Source organism: Nilaparvata lugens, chromosome 11 (genome assembly GCF_014356525.2).
Source record: "Nilaparvata lugens isolate BPH chromosome 11, ASM1435652v1, whole genome shotgun sequence".
Lineage (NCBI taxonomy): Eukaryota > Metazoa > Arthropoda > Insecta > Hemiptera > Delphacidae > Nilaparvata > Nilaparvata lugens.
The window spans coordinates 206,087-223,087 of NC_052514.1; the positions used below are offsets into that span (position 1 = coordinate 206,087).

General features: G+C 35.5%; 1 protein-coding gene across 1 annotated transcript in view; it reads left to right on the forward strand.

The window, feature by feature from the left end:
* Positions 1 to 3,691: 3,691 nt before the first annotated feature.
* LOC111047363 (paired mesoderm homeobox protein 1) overlaps positions 3,692 to 17,001 on the forward strand; it is a gene marked incomplete at its 5' end in the record, with an annotated part of 79,301 nt that continues 65,991 nt past the window's right edge. The window contains 3 exon segments of the mRNA XM_039437354.1: positions 3,692 to 3,955; positions 3,957 to 4,122; positions 15,907 to 16,058. Coding sequence (XP_039293288.1) covers positions 3,692 to 3,955; positions 3,957 to 4,122; positions 15,907 to 16,058 — 582 coding nt within the window.

A 17,001-nucleotide genomic window follows, 5' to 3' on the forward strand; every position in this document is an offset into this window, starting at 1 on the left:
TTGCTCCAATGAATTACAATGAAATCTGACTGCTAGTATACATCAAAGTTTAGGTTACTTCAATAAATCGACTTTTCATTACGAAGAATGTTTGAAACACGGTGAATTTGTTAGTTTGATTTCGATTGAAGTAGGTTTCTTTCGAATCCATTTTCTCTACTCTTTTTTCGAATTACTATTGAATAATCAATCTCCCTTGAAACACAGTTTTAATTTAGTGTAGACAACAATAGATAATCTCTGGAATGAAGTACTTTTTGTTGATCATGCACAATGTTTATCCCATGACATAGCATTTCGGATACCTCTCGAATGTGTGTAAATATAAGCTCTAGAATCATACATACAATGCTTCAACTCGAATTTCGAGTTGGTTCAGATGTGTTTAAATGTTCAATGTTCCAGAAACAGCGCTAATATTAAGATTTATGATATTTATGAGTGAGATTTATAAAACTTCTTAATTGACGTTCAAACTTTGGTTATATTGTATAAATTTCGAGTAAATAAATTATTTGATTTGAATTATTGTTAGTGGGTATGACCAAAAACAGTAGATTGACTGATAGAGTGAATTGGAATGTTGGCTCATTGGAAATCGGATTTTTCATTCATTAATTATTGAAACCTCACATGTCTTAAAACTCATCTAGTTTGTAGTAATATAAATGCTTTGAATAAGTAAGTCTACGGTATCTAGTGAAATATATTTACGGTGTCTAAATATATTTTAGAGCTGTGAATAACAAATAGTGAGTAGGTTTTTGATTTTGTATTCAAATTTTTTAAATATGTGCAATATTTCTAAAGTTTACAATTTATTGTGATTCATTTAGAGTATAAAATCAACCTTCAAAATTTTAAATCATCATTCCTGGACCGAAAATCAAGTGACGAAGCAGTGTGTGATTATATAAACTTATCTTTTGGACAACATTAACATTTTATCAAAATTTTTGGAGAGAAATAGTACAGGCTTAGCCTAGTTTTTCCTCCAATGTCATAATTGTATTATGATTATAGTATTTTATACAATTTTATAAATAAAATAAAATAAAATATATCCCTTACAATCTTCCATTGCTGTTCTTGATTATCTTATCACTGAGAAATATTTTGGTAGGCAGATATACATGATTGAAGGAAATTATAAGCTGTATAGAGCCATAGAGAAAAAATAGCTCAAGCTATTGTTTCTCTATGATAGTTCCAACGTTAGTAGACAGTTTGTCACTAGTGACAGTAGACACTTTATGTTTCTTCTTCTTCTTCTTCTTCTTCTTCTGCTAGTACCTATTCGTTCCGACTATGGATATCCTGATTATGGATATCTTATTCAAAGCCAACCTGAAAAGTTCTGTGGTAGTCCTGGAGAACCAGGTACCAAGTACTAAACCAGGTTTAGTAATGATATTCCAGCATAATACTTCCACAAGAAATAAGTGACTTACACATTTGAGTAAGAATTGTGAATCGAAACTATTGGAGAGTCCATCATGTTTTTATCAATATAAGATCGTAATCGTCTTGAGATTTACATTGTTTATTATAAAGCGGTAATGCATTTCTTCGGGTTTTGTTATATTCGGGTGAATTGTTAATAGATGTACTATATACCTTGATAAAGTAGATAACTCGTTGAATCCTCAATATTAATTGAACTTTCTTGCTCAATGATACGTTGTGTTTTATGTGTGTTACCCCGGTTATTATTATTGGTCGAACAAAATTCAATATTCTTTTGTCATTCAGATTGTATCGTAGATCAAGTATTATATCAACTTTAGAATGAATGTGTGGATAACAACACAAATTTTTAGAATCAACTTTTATACATGATTTGTGATCACGGACCTTCCGACAAATATATACATAATTATTCATTGCTTATACATTGATTGTCAGAAAGTTTTGCGAAAAATTATACTTTCTAGTACACATGTCACCTGGGTATGATAATTATCTGAGTCTCACACTCCATTTTCAAACACATTATTTTGTAACTGAACAATTCAGTTACTAATATATATAATATAATAATATATATATTCAGTTACTGATATTAGCTGTATCATTTCCACTAATATAGATAGATTGATTGAGATTTTTTTAATTTTTTTTGTTTTGATAGATAGATAAATGTCTTTCATTTTCACTTTATAACATTACAAAAAAATAATGATGTGGGCGAAGTTGAGGCAATAAGTTAACTGATATTAGTTTATTTGATATTGACTGTGTTTATACAGCTAACCTGAATTTGAACGCGAGATTTAATTACTAGAATTCATATTCATCCATTCTAAGTTACCAACTAACTCTCATTTTCTAAAAGGTGAAGCTGCTACTTTAAAAAGTTATCATTAAGGACCAAATCTGATATTTTATCATCTTTCTGTTAACAGATTGACTATGAGATCGGCCCACAAAGCATCAGTCACCGTCTTACATCCATACACAACGTTTTCGAAAGAAGGCACGCCAAATCCTACCTGTGCTATAAAATCGTGACTTCCCTTGTTGATTATTGAATTCATAATATCGTATAGTATTCAATACCCGCGTATTTCGTGCGTTTCGTGAAAAAGCGAATGTCTTCTAAGGGCAACTACACGACCCTGAACTGTCAAAAATCTTCACGGACGATTTGTACAACGGATGTGATTGGTTAATACGAAAATATCTACGAAACCCAGCTCTCAGATTCTGATAGACTAGTCTGATGCCGGTAAAATTTGATTTAAGATCTCGTTTTGGTGAGATTTTCAATCACGTGTTCAAAAACCACTCTTTCTCTCGATAGGTAGGACTCTCAGATTCGTTTCACAAATCTATTCAAATTTTTAATAACAAGTGTGTCTGTGAGTATTGATAAAAATATTTTATGATAATCAAGTAATCATCACTTTGAAATCAAGAGAATAATTAAAGCAGAGTGATTACTAATTCGGTCAAGTTAGTCTCACTGAATATTAGACAAAAGCAGCCCTTGTTGATTTTGAATTATCTGTGGATAGAACCAGCTGAATTTTTCAAACATTCAACAAAGAAACAAATATCTGTATCCAGTAAGGAATAATTAAAAACAGTGATCAAGACATTTATCTCCAGTGCTCGTGGTACAATTCAGGAATAATACTAAGAACAGCTTGGAATCTATGAATACATTCTGAAGTCGAGAAAGTTTTTACAAAGCTTTTGGAAACTATCTATGGTGTTCGTGGTACAGCTGAGAAGAAATACGATAGGAGTCGTCCTACAATTCAACATTTCATCGTGTGAAAACTGACCAAAATTTCAATTTTCGTAAATAATATTGGTTTTTATCCCAAGTGCTCCGGTGGAACACTGCCACCTTTTGGACTTCATCCCTGATTTATATCGGCGCGACACCCGTCGCCGCCTTCCTGCTGACACCGGCTTATTTTTGTGAAGAAAACCTTAATTTTCGCGGATAATATTGGACTTTATCCTAGGTGAACCGGTGGAACACTGCCACCTTTTGGACTTTATCCCAGACTTATATCGGCGCGACACCCGCGACCTCTTTTTGACTGTGACAGTGTAGGAAGCCGGCATATTTTTGTGAAGAAAGCCTTAATTTTCGCAGATAGTATTGGACTTTATCCCTGGTTTATCGGCGGAACCCCGTCACCTTTTGGACTTTATCCCTGATTTATACCGGCGCGACACCCTTTCGCCTGACACACTGTGGGAAGCCGGCCTAAAGTTGGATTTCAAGGGCACGAGTTGCGGTACAACCGCGGGGGGCGCAGATGGAGGGGCGGAAACCGGAAACGCAGCCCCGCCTAGTGCGGCAACCAGCTCAGCCGCCGCCGAGCAGCAGTTCAACATTTTTCCGGCCATCTTCTCGCGGCAGCTGAATTTCCATCAGGGAAACCACGGCAAACTGATGGACGAACTGCGCCCCAACCTGGGGTTGCTGGGTCTGGTAGGAGGGAGGGGACCATCTGCACCATCATCACCATCATCATCATGGAGGCGAGAAGAGGACGAAGTCGGAGCCGGATTTTAGCGCCCTGTATGCACTGCCCGGCCCCGGCGGGTTGGATTCTCAACAACACACCCCTTCGCCAGGGAGGCCGCTCACAGATCACGCAGGTGAGTCTTGGCCACAAATCATTCTACTTTTAGATCCTTCTTGATGAATTGAATTGAAGTGTGAATGTTCTAAAGAATATGAATTGTTTGTTCAATTGAGTTAAATAATTTTATTTAATTTAATTGTAAATGCTTCTTGGAGTGTACATTTTTTTAATCAACTCTGTAGTAGCATAGAGAAACGATAGCATAAGTAGAAATCCCATGGTATAGGGTGTTTATGTCGCAACTTTCACTGTTATCCCAAGCCGATAGTTCACGTAGTTCTTTCCTATGCAGATGTGTGACGCTGGTAGTCATTCAAATTGTGCCGTTCATACACTATCATCCCAACAAAACAGTAAAAATTTACAATAATCGACAGTAATCGGCTTGAGATAACAGTAAAAGTTGCGACATAAATTCCCTATACCATGGGATATCAACTTATGCTATTGTTTCTCTATGGTAGTAGGTTCTGGGAGCCAAGAGACAACGTAAACAAACATGCATGTGTAAGAGCAGCAAAACTGTTCCACTGTCAAAGTCCTATAGGACCACACGTATAGCATAAGAAGATATCCCATGGTATAGGTCTTTTATTTTCCAAATTTCAAGCCGACTTCTGTCGACTACTGTTTGTTGGGGTGAGTGTAAGAACGGCACAGTATGAGTGACTACCAGCGTCGAATATCTTCACGAAAAAGAACTACTATAGTGAGGTCCACGTTATAATGGCAAGTGTTTGATTAGTAATGGTATTGCTATCTTTGTCTATCATTCAACAAGGACTATAGCGCTATCTCTTTCTCGCTTTGCTTTGTCGCCAGATCGTCTTTTAACAATGTAGAAATAATAATTAATTAACAAAATATTTCATCTCAAAATTATGAAATTATTGTAAAATATAATTTCTTGCTTGATAAAATATAATAATTGATTATTCTAAACGAGAATGAACAGTTAATATTATACCAATAAACCTGTATCAGCTACCATCTGTAGAAGGCATTGACAAGGATCACGTTGATCTCCTATCTTTCTCCACTGTCATTATAACGTGGACCTCACTATAGTGTATGATAGAAATTCATTGACGTGGATAGCCTTTGATAGGGGGATATCCAAATGTTTTTACTTCTAGTGTTGTGCTTGTGAAATTACTTTGTTTCTTCCATCTATCCATATTCAGACGCAAACAAAACACAAACGTTACGTTATTGTAGACTCTCCTTTCTATGAATCTACTATCATAGTTTATTTGAGTTTTTCTCATTTCCAATTGTTTTATTATTTTCTTTCCAATTTGAATCAATTCATTATCATTTATGAGAATTGTGTACTATACTATAGTGAGACTGATATAAGTCATGTTTTATCGGTTGCTGCTCCTCTGCATGAAAGAATTATAAGAAACTAGCCGTTAGGCTCGCTTCGCTCGCCATATCCGTCTAACCAGGGGGCTCCGCCCCCTGGACCCCCGACTGGATCGTCCAAGAATGAGATCAGCAGGCTCGCTTCGCTCGCCTGCATTTTTCATTTGAGTTTTTATCATACGTTAGGACAATCCAGTCGGGGGTCCAGACTAAACGTCTGGCTAAACGGATATGGCGAGCGAAGCAAGCCTGACGGCTAGTAATATAATATTCCCAGGATTGAAGTAGCAGTGCCTAATCAATTTCTCCGCGATAAATGCATTTAAATCTTCAACTTGATGCCAACCTAACAAAGTCAACTCAACTTAATGCCAACCTGACAAAATTATTAATTTAGTTGCCAGTAAACAACTGTTTCGAAGAGGTACTCTATCTAGATTATAGTTCTATAGTAACATATGATATGGAAATTTCAATTATAATTAAGAGATTGGGAGAAGAAGAATATACATGCTAAAAGACAAACTTTAAACCCTTAAAAACAACCCTTAGAGTTAAAATATTGCCAAAAGATTTCTTAGTGCGCCTCTAAAGGGCCAACTGAACATGCCTACCAAATTTGAACGTTTTTGGTCCGGTAGATTTTTAGTTCTGCGAGTGAGTGAGTGAGTGAGTGAGTGAGTGAGTCAGTCAGTCAGTCAGTGAGTGAGTGCCATTTCACTTTTATATATATAGATAGACACAACTGCTGCAGTCATTTGAATAGAATGCGACTTGAAGTCCATAACTATAGACCTACTGGAAAAAAAGATGTAGGGAGGCCAAGAAAGAGATGGGTACCGGAACAGGTTAATCAATAAACCTAATCCATGAAGTGAAGATGATGATGATGATGATGATTAGATGACTACAGTGAGATTCACGTTTTCATGCCAGTGGAAATAATATTGAGAAAATAATTATAGAATAAGAGTAATTCTGTAGGGAATTTGATGTCCTTGTCTATCATTCAACAAAGCGGATAGCGCTATCTCTTTCTCGCTTTGCTTTGTCGCCAGATCGTCTTTTAACAATGTAGAAATAATAATTAATTAACAAAATATTTCATCTCAAAATTATGAAATTATTGCAAAATATATTTTCTTGCTTGATGAAATATAATTGATTATTTTAAACGAGAATGAACGTTAATATTACATCAATAAACCTGTATTAGCTACCATCTGTAGAAGGCATTGACAAGACAGAGGTTCTGCAACGTTGATCTCCTATCTTTCTCCACTGCAATTATAACGTGGAACTCACTATAGGGAACTTTATCTATTCGATTAATAAGGCATGTTGTCAATTTAAAGTGCATACCACTGTAGACACCTGGTAAACTTGACCACCGGTCATCCCTGTAACGCTCTCCCTCCCTCACACACCCCCTCTCTCTGTTCATCACGTGGTGGGAGCCAGGTGGTCGTGTTTATCATTGTCTGAATCTGTTGAGAAGTGGATTAGCAGTTAAGCTTGTTTCTTCCAATTTGTAGACTCTTATGTCTTCTTCCTCTTCAACACATGTTGTTTACCATGAGGTTTTCAACTAAATTGTTGAGAGGTCTGTCCTATTCAATATCATAGAGAAATGACAACATGAGATAGAATTTCTCAATGACAAGATATAACTAGAGATCCCGAAATAATAATAGAAGGACTATTCCATAGACTGATGGGGAAATCTATTTTATGATAAAGGAAATAACTTTCTTATACACGTACGGGACAGGCAATTCACGAATGACGCATCATCACGTCTCAACTACAGGTCTGAATAACTTGAAACTTTGCAACATGAGATAGCATTTCTTCATGAAGGTATATAACGAGAGATTTGTTAACTAAATCAAATTGTTGAGAGGTCTTTCCTATTCAATATAATAGAGAAAAGACAACATGAGATAGCATTTCTCTATGACAAGATATAACTAGAGATCCCGAAATATTAATAGAAGGACTATTCCCTTATTGGGGAAATTCTTAGTATAATAAAGGAAAGAACTGGCTTATACACGTGCGGGACAGGCAATTCACGAATGGCGCATCATCACGTCTCAACTACAGGTCTGAATAACTTGAAATTTTGCAACATGAGATAGCATTTCTCTATGAAGGTATATAACGAGAGATCCCGAGATAGGACTATTCCATAGATGATGGGGAAATCTTTACTTTAATAAAGGAAAGAACTTGTCTTATACACGTACGGTATGGGTAATATTCACGAATGAGGTATCATCACGTCTGAACTACTGGACTGATCAACTTGAAATTTTGTATGAAGATTCTTAATTTACCGAGGATGGTTTTAGGCCTATTTTCAATTCTTCAAGATCTCAGTGGGTCCAGTTTGTCAAGTTTTTAATTTGACCCTCGCGGAGCACGGGTTACCTGCTAGGACTTTGATTACTATTGAGAAAATTGGAAGTACTGATTATGAAGCAATGAATAGTTATAATTTTATTAAATAAACAATCATATAATATTATTTTTAGGTAATTTTTTACTTAATATCAACGTATTATATTTATAATTATCAATATCCAACTATTCAAAGTTTATTTACTGTCAATTCTATGAAATACTTCAAAATTTTGTGATTGAGTGAGATAAAGTGAGGTCCACGTTGTAATGGCAGTGGAAAAAGATAGGAGAAAAACGTTGCCGATCCTCTGTCTTGTCAGTGCCTTCTATAGACGGTAGCTGATACAGGTTTATTGATTTAATATAACCGGTTCATTCACGTTTGAAATAATCAATTATATTTTATTAAGCAGGAAATTATATTTTTCAATAAGTTCATAGTCAATTTTCATAATTAAGACGAAATATTTTGTTAATTGATTATTTATTCTACATTGTTAAAAGACAATCTGGCAACAGAACAAAGTGAAAAAGAGATAGCACTATTCGCTTTGTTGAATGATAGACAAGGATAACAATACCATTGCTAAACACTGCCATTATATGTGGACCTCACTATAGTTAAGAGATTTGATCTGTTAAGTTGAGAACATCATTGCATCTTATAATCATCAATATTTCCATGTGGATATCGAATAGAGCAGTGGATGCAGAGAAAGTAGAACATGAAAACACAACGTGCATACCTATCACTAAAAAATTGTTTCTCAATAATATTGCAATAGTTTTAAGCCTAGCAAAAGCTAATCCTCACCTTAGCCCTTACCCTCACCTTAACCTTTATTATTTTATCCGTGAGATATGCTAATCCCTTGTCAAATCTTACCTTAACCTTCGTAATAATCAACCCCACTCAAGGCTCATGGCCTTATGTATTCAAGGCCTCCTTAATCTTCCATCACAAAACAGAGGCAAACCTAATTAAATCGCTTATTCAAATGGCAGCGGTTGAGACGGAGGTCCATCACAAGACGTCTTGAAATGCCGCCTCATGGTGGGGGGGGGGGGTTCAGCCAGGGGGCGGCAATAGGTGGGGGGAGAAGAAGGAGATTCCATTAGTAATCAGTGGCTCCGCTAAAATAGCCCTAGTTGTCAGATAGGTAAACGGTAGTGGGGAACCGTGGCTAAATGCCTCGTTCATTAATTCGGTTTTCGAGGTTATGTTTATCGGAGATTAAACTGTTTTCGACTTGATGACAGACGTCTTTCAGTGATATCTGGGTGAGGGAAAGGATAATTGAAATCATTACGATGTTACGATGTTATAATGACCTATTCCATTATTTAGCAACAATGTATGTGTTATGTAGCCCTATGAATGTTACAATAATTTTGTCTGCGTACAGAATTATGCGCTGCGCGACAAACTCGCGTTCATTGAACAACTTTTCGCTAAATACGGTGATCGAGATTAGATCGTGAGCTTGCCACGTGCTTCATTGTCATCGTGCTTGGCCAGTTCTCATTTTTTTTTTTTTTGGGTAATCGTATGGAGTGCACTGGAACGTTTTTATTCTATGTCGATAGTTACCTGAGCTCACATGTAAAATGTACCCATGTTCAAATGTCTTTAGCTTGGTGAAACCGTACATCAGTCCATCATTTTGACTGGCAATTGAGATCGAAAACTAATAAACTCAATCCATATAACCAGTGACCGTCTGTCCGATTCGACCTTGAGACTTTATTATCTAGAATACTTGAAAAAACTTCTATTTTCTAGGGTCGAAATCAATTTTTTAATCCGATAGAAACTTTTAATATTTAGTATTTCCAGCAAGACCAACCTAAAGAATAAACCTTCCACGTAACCACATTGGAATTCCCATTGGGATTGTCGTTTACGCTGTTTAAACAATTGCTTTTGTTGAATGCGATCGTTGTTTTTAGAGGGAGCGATCTAGAGTGAATGATATTGACCGACTTTAATGTTAGAGTGAGTAAGTGATATTGATTGACTTTGAAGTTGGAGTGAGTAAGTGATAACTTATCGATCAGCAAACTGGGCTTTCCTATTCTGGAGTCAAGCCGCCGTCAAAGACATGAGAGATAAGGGTTTGTATTGCTACAGAGGGTCGTTTTGGCAGCAAATTTTTTCCTCATAAGTACAGTAAGTTTATTGTTTTCCAACAGTGCTTCGGTTAGTGTATTGTGTTTTTAGAGGAGAAAACAGTGAAAAGAAAAAGTTCTGAAATGAATGATGAAAAAAACGGTGGATGACAAATTTTGAAAATCGTACAGTTGGAAAAACATTATTACCATGTTGAATCAAAATAATTGGATGAAAAAGACTAAGAAATTGTCGAAAAGAAATATGTCTTTTTCATTCAATATGAATAATTACCACAATATCAACTTCTCAACTACACAGAAAGCAAAATAATTGGATGAAAAAGACTAAGAAATTGTCAAAAAGAAATATGTCTTTTCCATTCAATATGAATAATTACCACAATATCAACTTCTCAACTACACAGAAAGCAAAATAATTGGGATGAATCCTAAAGCGTTACTAGAAGGGATCTAAGTAGCCAGATTCTATCAGACGTTTGTCAACAAATTCAATATTTGTGCTAGCTAACCTCTTGTTATAAAGTCTTTACAGGAATATTTCTCCCGTTTTTCTCTCTCACCCTTCTATCTTGTATTTTGGAGACACTAATCCCTTAACTGAATACAGCCTTTTAAAGGGGCCTCTAGTAGGTTTCAAACTTCGGAAGATGAGCAGATGTATCCCTGTCTCTGCAGGTGTGAAGGGTTAATAGACAGACGCGTGCCACAAGGATTCTATACATGTTGTCCACATGTTTATAGTTGTTTTGACAATAATTCTTTCCCAGAATTTAGTGGTAGGCTGACACCTTGTTCGTTTTACATGACGTGTTTCACCATCCTTGTGGCTCCACCTTATTGAATCACGTTCCCTAAACTGACCACAGGTCTGTGGATTACCAACAAATCAACATTTGAAATGAAAATAAATTCTTTACTGTGCTATGATCATTTTTTTATATTGGGATTCTAACAATCCAGAGTTTTATTTATTACTTATCTGAACCATTAATCCTATAGTGAGGTCCACGTTATAATGGCAGTGGAGAAATATGGGATTCATCATTAAAATGTATTTAAAATCATCTCTATTTATTGAAATCAATATTCTTCCAATACAAAATATTATCTTCACGACAGATGAAAGGTCAATTGATAACTAAATCCCAATGGACGACATCCATAGTATCAATATTCATGATGAGACAAGATTACCTCAATACTTTCTACTCAGTTATTTTGTTCAGATTTGGCGTCATTTGTTTGCTCCTCCCACTTTCACTAGTGAGTCTAGCTTTGCGAAGTGGCCAATCACAGCACTCGATCGTGACATAGTTCGGCTCGACCAATCAGAGGCCGCTATCTAGTCAGCCAATGGCATCACTGTCTGAAATGCTCTGCTGTATTACAAGACAGTGTCTAGAGATTGAAATTTTATGTAACGTTGGGAAATTTATTGGGATATTTTATCCACATTACAAACTTGGCTGATTCGTATAACAAGTATAATCGTTTGTCTATTTGAAGATTCTCATGATTGAATTGTGTCACAATATTTCATAACTTGTCATTCACAATTTCAATATCTGTCATCTCGGAACATAACTATTTCATCTACCTTATGGATAAGACTTTCAAGACCTTTTGAATAATATCTGGTACCCAGCCTCAACAACCGCACAACTGTCGTGAAAAAGCATTTGCCACATTTGCATTTCCGATTGACCGCTCAAAAGATGGGCCTTTCTATCATCCCCTCATCAACTTACACACACTATCTCTCTCTCATTCTGATTTCCTCTTCCAATCTCTCACTCTGTATTTCTCTTCTACTATCTCTCTCTCTCTCTCTTTAACTATGTAACGTACCTCTTAACTATAACATACATAAATAGAGAACTCTTAACTACTAATCTAATATTTTCCACTCTCACTTTCCCACTGTGTCGTTCTCTTTCACACACTCACTCACTCACTCTCTCTCTCTTCTCCACTGTTTCTCTTTTTCCACTCTTCCATACTCTACCCATAGATTCTCTCTCTCTTTCGCACCCTCTCTTGCACTCTGTCTTAAGCTGGGTTTTCGTTTGTGCGTAAATGGCGTCGTCGACCACGACAGGGTGAGGATCTCAAATTGGATGGATTTCAATTTGTTTAAATAGGCTAACCTAAAATATTATGTTCAATTATGTTTTAATGGGGGAGGTTGAGTTTATTCTTTTTTTACCTCAAAATGGCAATATGTTGATATTATTAGAAATGTTCCAATACTTCTGTGGTTCATTTAAAGTATCATGTCAACCTTCAAAATTCAAAATCTTCAAATCATTACGGTACTCCTGGACCAAAAATCAAGTGACGAAGCAGGTGAGATATCATAACCTCAGACTTTGGACAATATTAACTTTTTATCAAAATTTTTGGAGAGAAATAGTACAGGCTCAGCCTAGTTTTTCCTTCAATGTCATAATTTTATTATGATTGTAGTATTTTGTACAATAAATAAATGAATGAATGAATGTTTGATACTTGAATAATAAATACAAATAATGAAAAGTTATTTGTTCAACTGTTTTAGCACACTTGAAATTTGGACAATATGAATGTCAACAATGCTTTTCGTCGTCGACTGCGGAAGTTTACGCACAAACGAAAATGCACCTTTACTATTTTAATCACTCTCTCTCACTATCTCTCACTATCCAATTTATGTAGATGCATAACAATATGATTATTATCTATAGTTATTATATTACAAATTGCTTTTTCATATCATAAACAGTTCAATAATTATTTTCTTAGTCTATATTATGTAAATTCATCTATAATTTTGCTGTATTGTAAGCTATTGTATATAAGTGTATAAGCCAGTATATATTGTAATCTACATAAATAAAGTACTCAATCAATCAATCAATCAATCACTTTGTCTTTCTCTTTTACTCTTTCTGTTTCCCTCTGTCTCTTTCTTTCACACTATCACTCTCACTTCTCCACTCCCTCTCACCCATTCTCTCACACACTCTCTTTTCACCACTCATTCTGTCTTATCAACTCACGCACACACGCCATCTCTCTCACTCACTCATGCACTTCCACGTTTACGCATTAACTTACTCTCTATCATTCACGCACTCACAGTATCTCCTCAGGCATTTCGAGTGCATAATGCGATAGAAATTTGCGCTCGGCAAGTGGTTTCCAAACCCCTCCCCTCAACTCTAAACCTCTAAAACTCCCCCCACCGCCAATTACCACTCATGTGTGAGTGAGCACGCATGATAATCACCCACATGTAGCCAGCCACCAGCCACACACTGATATTATTCACTTCAAAGTGTCAGTATTCCTTGTGTATACTCTATCAATGATTTCCATTAAACCAATGGTGACAGTTCAGTTTCAATCTCACTGTATTTGGTTGCTAATTTGAACTGTCAGCTACCCTTTTGTACAAGATCAACGCTTTCCAATACATCCAACACTGTCAGTTTGTATTGAATCGCGTACTACATACCAAGTTGCACGTATGATGCGATGACTGGACCACACTGCCGGGAGGGAATAAATCAGAGGGGGGTGATCAGAGCACTGCCTGGGGCGGCAAGGACATCTGTTCACCCAGGTCCTAGGAGGGATTAGTCTCCAGTGATGACTATCATCTAGGATAATTCCATAAACTCGAACTTAAAGGATCTTAGTTATTTCACAAAGAAACTTATGACGGTGAAATATGACCAAGAACATCCCTGATAATTGACCCAAGCGAAGCTGAGGTCTTAGTTTCGACTCGATCGGCTTTTGTCTGTTTGTTTGTTTGATTGTACCGCAGTTACAGTCGCAGTTATTGTCCTATTTAGATAAAGCTTGGTAAACAAGTACTTTGAAACAAGGCGCGTCGATGTATATCCTATTATATCAAGCGAGCAATTTTTGTATTTATCTGGTTATTTTTATAACTGGCTATTTCTATATCTGGTTATTTATGTTTTACGGATCTCGAAAACTGCTCTAACAATTTTCACGAAATTTGGAACATAGTTGGTTTATGATATAAAGATTCGATTGCACTAGGTCTCATTCTTTGGAAAACTCGCTGAACGACATTAAAAGGATAATTCATCCTTGGAAAACAGATGATAATTTCGTCGTCTCTCGATAACAGAAAATGCGTGTGCCTGTGGGAGGAGAGACAGAATTATTTCCAGCTGTGTAATCATAATCAATCAGCGAGAAATTTTATCTAGCTACACAATTTTTAATCGATTTGATCAACATAATCCTCCTAAACTAGAGTATATCATAATTTTCAAAGTTGATCATTATTTGACAATTTCAAGTGATTAGTGAGTGTTATTTGGTTATTTAATTTGGTTTGTATATAATCTGAATTATAAATGTTTTGTTTTCAAATGTTTGAACAGAAAATTGAACCTGAATTCAAGTGTATGAAACATAACCTACTTTCTGGACTATTTATAGTGTATAAATCAAAATTCGGAAAAACAGTTTTGGGCTGTGCCTGTTTGTACTTCCCCAATCATTTTAAAGAATTGTGTTCGGTTTATCAAAAGTCAATAAATAAATAACGAGCGAAGCTCGGTGACCCGATATTATAAGGTCTTTCGAACACCAGTGAGGTCCACGTTATAATGGCAGTGTTTGATTAGCAATGGTATTGCTATCCTTGTCCATCATCTAACAAAGCGAATAGCGTTTTCTCTTTCTCGTTTTGCTCTGTTGCCAGATCGTCTTTCAACAATTTAGAATTAATAATTAATTAACAAAATATTTCATCTTAATCATGAAAATTCATTATGAAATTATTGAAGAATATAATTTCTTGCTTAATAAAATATAATTGATATTTTAAACGAGAATGAACAGTTAATATTACATCAATAAACCTGTATCAGCTACCTCCGAAGACTTATTTCAGCGAAACGTAGCATAATGTAATGAGACTTAATAGTTATTTTTATATCTAGAGTGAAAAGTACTGTTTTTTCTCCCTGAGGGAAAAGTTTGAACAATTTTCCTGTGGGAGGAAAAACATTTTTCACTCCTGATGTACACAACATTTTTCCTCCACCTACATTTTTATAGAAACTACAAATTAAATAATTTTTAAAAACTCACGTGACCAGTAAAATGTGTTACAACATAACCTGAAAATTAAACAGCTGGCTTGTAATCAAACAGTTCACCGCCCACAGCGCTATACACTATCTTTCGGCAAAAGTTGTAACAACAATGGTCGACTCGACTACAAAACTATGATGAAGTTCCTGTTTCAAATTTGATTAGTCAATGAGGAATATATGTTGGCTGGTATTTTGAATAAAATGGAATTTAAAAAAAAATATTTATACATTTTTATAGTATACTAATTCGAAGTTAGAAATAATTTTAGCATGAAACATATATTTCATAATAATATATTGATCAAATGTCTGGTTGAGGTATTGAATTTAGTTAGTATAATGACTACTCTATATGCTTCTTCATCTGGGCTTAGACCTTCTAACATATTTCAAATGTAAATTTCCAAAATACAGATGCTTCCCATGTTATTTAAATGGAGCTACTTTTCCTCCCTAGGGAGTTTTTCCGTTTTTTAGTACCGAGAGCGAAAAAGTGACACTTTAGTATTATATGTTTCAGGGAGTAAAGTAGGCTCTTTAGACAGTAGATGGAGGAAAAGACTATTTTCGTATCTTGTGTGAAGTCTGCCTGTGTATTTGAGTTCATGTGTTTGTGTTTATGTGTTTTGTGTTTGTGTGTATTTATGTTCATGTGCTTGTGTATCTATTTTTATGTGTTTATGTGTTAATGTTTGTGTATGTTTTGTGTTTTGCAATGTGTGTTGGAGCGCTGTAACGCTGATTGACAGTGCTTCTGATGTTGGCAGGCGCTGATGGAGCTTTCAAGAAGCTGAAGAACGAACCGATGTCCGGATCGGGAGGAGTGGGGGGTGGACCCTCCCCTACCGTCGTTCACACTCCCACCACCGCCTCTTGTCCAACACCTGCCCGGCGACGTCATAGGACCACATTCACACAGGTTAGTTAGTAGATTAAATGTTGAAAAAATTGAATAGAATAATATAATTTTAGATTTTTCAAATAAGTTTAATATTTCTTGAGTTTTTAATTTATTGTGATACATTCTGTGATTTATTTATACTATAAAATCAACCTTTAAAATTCCCAAATCATCATTCCTGTACCGAAAATAAAGTGACGAAGCAGTATGTGATTACATAACCTTTACTTTTGGACAACATTAACATTTTATCAAAATTCTTGGAGAGAAATAATATAGGCTCAGCCTAGTTTTCCCTCCAATGTCATAATTGTATTATGATTATAGTGTTTTATACAATGAATAAATGAAATGAAAATAATTATTATTAAACGAAAATCAAAATTGAATGCTGTAAATCACCCCGAAGACTTCTGCTATTGCGAATATTAACAACAGGGTAAACCGCTTGATGGGAATTCGAATAGTAGAGTCACATTTGAATAATTGCAATATCTCAGTAATTTCCATCTGTAGACTGAATAGAATAATGTTGAAACATAGCTTGGAAAGTCGAATTCATCGATATAAACTATGTGGGAAAGTGTTCAGAAATGATCAGAATCAAGATCAGTTGGAAAATAGCTTCAAAAAACGAATTTATCGATGTAAATTAAGTGGAGAAATGATTACAGTCGAGGAATAATTTTTCCAACGACTGAGTTAGTTTTATATTTATTTTACAGTCAATTCTCTTATTATGGAACTCAAGCGACCTCAATGAAATTCAATTATAGTTACCGAGAGCCACTATCGATTAGGATCACTTACACTCAGATTAGTTAATTGACTCAATATTGAAAACTCCTCAAAAAGCCAATTCATTACAGTAAATTATGGAGTCTGGAGAATTGCAACCAATGAGACAGTCTATAAGGAAGTAGAGCCCATCCTCAGTATAATGAAAAACAACGAATTTCTC